Here is a 5,164-nt window from a genome sequence, read left to right as displayed (position 1 = left end):
CGGCGCCCGCGCTGCACGCACACCGCGCTCACATTCACAGCACCCTGGCTGTCCCCACACGCCCCTCCTCATACCCCCTGGGGGTTCCCGAGGCAGGGGTGCGGGCTCTTCACGAAGTGCCCCAACCCTAAGAGGCATATCGCAGCCTGTCGCCTGGAGGCCCGGGAGCCCAGGGAAGGAGCCTCAGCCGCCCATGTCACCCGCCTGGGTCTGGGGCTTCCCAGGGGCCCCTCGGAACCTTGGACTCCGCTGCTCTTTGGTGGAGGGAACTTGCCCGACAGACCGTGGATTTGGGATGAAGATGGGCTGGGGGTGGGGTGGAACTTGAGAGCCTGGAGCCAGGACTGTTGGGTGGAGGAACCCTGAGCCAAAGAACCTGGTGACCCCCCTTTCACAGGGGCTGAGAGGGGCTGCGAGCCCCCCTCTTCAGTCAGTGAGGCCATCCCCACACAGAGCGCCTGGGAAACCCGCACTTGAAGCGTCAGCCCTACCCCCACCCGGAGGAGACAGGTTCAGAGAGAGGGCAGCTGTTGTGCTTCCTACTAAAACTGGGGAAACTGAGGCTCACCCAGACCAGGCCTGCGATCCACTCCAGGTAACTCAGCCAGCCCCCACCTCCCCAAGATGAAATCTTTCCCAAGTCAGCCTGGGAGAATGGGGGCTCCCAGCCTGGGGTCCAAGCCTCCACTCTGCCTCTTACCAGCTCTGGTGCCTGTGGGCAGGTCACTTCCTGCACTTCCGTTTTCTTACCCAGGCAATGGGCCAAACTGCAGCCCCCTCAAAGGGCAGCGGGGAGGGTTTGGCAAGTCCTGGTGGTGTCCAGCAAATGCCAGCCACCACCGCCCTAGCCATCTGCGCTGTGGTTTCTGTGGGCTTTGGGGAGGATGAGTAGTCGGATGTGGGACTCTCAGAAAATGGGAGCACTTGAAAAGGACCTCAAACCTATGGAGCTTCTCAGCCTGGGAGCCCCCATCTTCCCCATGACCTGCTGGCTTCAGGGGGAGAGGACAGGGAGCGAACACCTTGCTGACCAGAGCTGTGATCGGAGACACAAATGAGCAAGGAAACGAGGTGGGAGGAGCGGAGCCATGGGGCCCCCATGCCCCTGCAAAGGCACAAAATTCCTGGAAAGCCATTTCTCTGACTAGCTCCGGAGGGGGCCTTGACTGTGGTCAGATTCTGCAAGGCCAGTGGAAGTTCTTCCCACCCACCTCCACCCCCGAAAAGCCTAGTCAGGATGTGGCATGGTGGCCAAGAGCCCAGGCCCAGATCCATCGCTCCCTGGCACCAGTCCCAGTGTTGTTACTCAGATGCTGAGTGACCAGGGGCCCCAGCTTCTTCGTCCTTAAAATGGGGGTCCGTTTCTCCATCCAATCATCAGCTCTACATTGTGTGCCTACTACGGGCCAGGCACGGTGGTAAGAATTTAGCATCTATTGTGTCTGATTCTTAGAGCATTAGATAGGTACGTATTGCCAGGTACGATTGAGCCTGGGTTTGAACATTGAGCTGTTTTTAATGAGCACGCTCCATGCAGGTTAGGGTTTGGGGCTTTGGAACTAGAATGAATAGATTGGGTGGGGAGTGGTGCCAGGAAGGAGACATGACCTGAGGAACTTGGATGCGGGTTTGGGACAGCTCTGGCTCCCCCCTCACCCCTGTGGAGCCCCATTTCCTGTGTGTCAGAAGCTGGGGGAGCTCTGGTCACAGGCTGCTCTGGCCTTGGATATGCCTTTTCAGCATCCTGTGCTGAGCCAAAGCCGCAGCCCCTCTGCCTGGCAGACCGCCAGGCTGCCAGCGGGAGCCTGCTGGGGTTGTCCAGGCACAGTGAAATGGAGCCGGGGGGTCTCGGGCACAGTGAGTACTGCCAGTAAGAAGGGTGCTTGAGGCAGAGCCGGATCTGGCTCGGTCTCTGTTCTCTCCTGACGGGTTATGTGACTTTGGGCTAATCCACTGCCCTTCTCTGAGCCTCACTGTCCTCCTCTGTGCAGTGGGGTGAATAATAGGATGTGCTCCCTAGGGGTCTGGGGGGCGGTGAAGTCCTTGGCACAGGGGCTGTGGCTACTAATAGAAGAGGCACTGGACCAGGTGGCAGGCATGGCTGCCAGGCCCAGCTCCACCGCTGCTGGCTCCGGGCAACGCACTTAACCTTCCTGAACCTCCCGAGCTCATCTGCTTACCAGGCTCCTGAACGGAGATGTTTCCAGGAGCCCTCAGGTCTGGCAGCGAAGGGAGAGAAGCGAGGTCCAGGCCTGCTGAGCAAGTGCCCTGTCTGAAGGGGCAGAGCCTACTCAGCTCCAGCTCAGGCTGTCTTCGGGGATTCCAGGGGCTATAGACCTGCTAGCCCCAGATCTAACTCTTAACAGGAAGCTAGAATTTCTTTCTTTCTTTCTTTCTTTCTTTCTTTCTTTCTTTTTCTTAAATAACGGAAGAACCAGGTGGGTGGGGGACACCAATCAAATCAGGAGATTAGCATTTAAGATTATCTGTCCATATGGTTTACACGTGAGAAATCCAACATTTTTCTTTTAAATATATTTCTTTATTGATTTCAGAGAGGAAGGGAGAAGGAGAGAGAGAATCATTGATCGGCTGCCTCCTGCACGCCCCCCACCAGGGATTGAACCCGCAACCCAGGCATGTGCCCTTGGCCGAAATCGAACCTGGGACCCTTCAGTTTATAGGCTAACCCTCTATCCACTGAGCCAAGCCCCCCAGGGCTTTTTATTTTATTTTATTTTTTTAAGATGTAAATGTTTAATGGGAAATTTACCAATTTTTAAATGTTGACGCGTCACTTTAAGACAAATGAAACACATCCGCAGGCTGGCCATGCTGCCCATGAGATTCCACAGCTCAAAAGAGGGGCAGGGGAGCCTTTGGGACAAATGGCCAGGCCAAGACCACTGTGGCCAATGTTTACCAAGCCCAACCACATTACCTCTCGTTCCACCCTCCTGGCACCCGGCTAGGACAGTTAGGAGCCCTGTTTTACAGATAGGACAATCGAGGCTCTGAGCTAGTGAGGGGCAGCTGTGCCCTGGCACTGTGGGAACTGCTGGCCTGGTGGGCCGGGGGTCCTTCACACCTTCGCTGAAATCACAGCTCCCAGGCCAAGGGAGGAGGGGGTTGTGATGAGGGGAGGGAGAAGAAAGGTACGCAGTGTGGGGGTCTGGGGTCTGAGCTGGACCAGTCTTGGAGGAATGGGAGCCCGTGGACAGCCAGAGATCTGACAGCAGATTCTGTGTCCAGCCATGTGTACCTGTGGCAGGGACATCCCCAGCCCATGCTGCTGGCATTGGCCATCCCAGTAGGGCCGGCCCCACTCTCACAAAGTCAGCTTGTGCCAGGCGAGCAGGAAGGAAAGCCACTGGCGTTATTGGATTCCCAGCAGGGCAGAGGCAGGCTGGGACCGGTGTGCTCACGTTAACATGTGTCTCGGTACGCCCAGACTCCCTTCTGCCAGGAACTAGGGCCACCTGGGGCTTTGACACAGTGTCCTATTGGGTGTGCGAGTTCTCAGGAGACTTTTGAAACCATGTGCCCTCCTGCAAGTTGGGCACAGAGGTAGGAGCGTGGAGCCAGATGGCCTGGATTGAACAGTTTCTTACTGTGTGGCCTGGGACAAACAACCTTACCTTCATGCCTCAGGACTCTCCTCTGCAAACCAGAGATGGTACCTAGCTGTGGGGTTGCTAGAGGATTAAATAAGTAATATATATGCAAAGTGCTTAGGGCTGTGCTTGGGTGTAAGGAGTGCTGGGCAGGGTTCGTTGTCATTATCATGATCTCCAGCCCAGGTCCCAGGAATGAGCTTCCACTTTAAGTCAGCACCTCCCTCCCATCACCATGACAACCCGCATCTCAGGGAGTGGGGGCATCAGCAGGGGACAAGGAGGCTTCTCCCTGCTCGGTCCTGCTCCTTGAGGCCTCCCGCCTGGGACTGGAGGCCCTCCCATATGTTCTGGATAACCCCACTTGGATCGAGGCACCTCAACTTCTCGGCCCCAAAGCCACCGACTGGGAAGAAGGTCCGGATTATGTAAAATGCCCAGGAAAATGTTCGCCCTCTGATTGGACCTCAGTCCCAGTGGGGGGCCCACAGAATGCTTGGAGGGGTTACAAACAGGCCAGCCACGGCCAAGCAGCTTTTTTATTCACACTGTGCCTGAGCGGTGTGTACATTTTGTGAATTGGTGCAACATTTAAAAATCAAGAAACTGTACATAAACTATCCAGGCTTTTTCTTTAAAGAGCCAGAAGTTCCAGCCATGTTGGGTTGGCATTCCCGGGAACAGAAAAGCACTCAATCCCTTAATCGGCAAGCACGCCACAGTTCTCACCCCCGCACCCCCTGTTTATCCCACCTCACCTGTCTGTGCTACCTCTTTGAGCCACGAGGGACACAAACGCTGGGTGGGGCTTATCCTGTCTTTCTGTGTCGCTTGAACTGAGACCCATACAATTCGTCCCGGCCTCCCCTTTCCACCACCACCACCCCATTTAGAATATGTCTGTGAGCAAATGTGCTTCTTAGCAACAACAATAATAAAACCATGAGCAGGCCCTGGGTTCAGGTAATTGCTTGTATGAGCGTCTCTAGACCTTGGAGGGTGGAATGGGGAGGGGAAGGACGGGGAATAGGATATTGTGGAAAATGGAGCCTTCCTTTTCCAGCTTAAACAAAAACATTGGAAGTGCAGTCATGCGTCACTTAATGATTGGAAATGCGTCGTTAGGCGATGTCTTCGTTGTGCAAACAACACAGAGTGCACTTACACAAACCTAGACGCTCTAGCCTCCTGCACACAGGGTGGAATGGGGAGGGGAAGGACGGGGAATAGGATATTGTGGAAAATGGAGCCTTCCTTTTCCAGCTTAAACAAAAACATTGGAAGTGCAGTCATGCGTCACTTAATGATTGGAAATGCGTCGTTAGGCGATGTCTTCGTTGTGCAAACAACACAGAGTGCACTTACACAAACCTAGACGCTCTAGCCTCCTGCACACGTAGGCTGTGTGGTCCAACCTATGGCCTCCTGATGACAAACCTATACAGCATGTTACTGTACTGAATACTGCAGCCAAGTATAACTCGCTGTGCTATGACATGATGGCAGCCATGAAGTCACTAGGTGGTAGGACTTTCAGCTCATTATAATCT

The 5,164-nt window shown here is 54.9% G+C and overlaps 1 protein-coding gene across 2 annotated transcripts in view; it reads left to right on the top strand.

The window, feature by feature from the left end:
* Positions 1–5,164, top strand: part of SYT12 (synaptotagmin 12) — a 25,540-nt gene continuing 20,376 nt past the window's right edge. The window contains exons 1-2 of one of the 2 annotated variants that reach the window (XM_006771517.2): positions 1–595; positions 1,741–1,857. In XM_006771517.2, coding sequence (XP_006771580.1) covers positions 1,833–1,857 — 25 coding nt within the window. In that variant the 5' untranslated portion in view covers positions 1–595; positions 1,741–1,832. The remainder of the gene's footprint in view (positions 596–1,740; positions 1,858–5,164) is intronic. The other variant, XM_006771518.2, reaches the window with a different exon arrangement.

The sequence above is a fragment of the Myotis davidii genome, unplaced genomic scaffold, assembly GCF_000327345.1.
Source record: "Myotis davidii unplaced genomic scaffold, ASM32734v1 scaffold425, whole genome shotgun sequence".
Classification (NCBI taxonomy): Eukaryota; Metazoa; Chordata; class Mammalia; order Chiroptera; family Vespertilionidae; genus Myotis; species Myotis davidii.
This window is presented reverse-complemented; position numbering and strand designations above follow the sequence as displayed.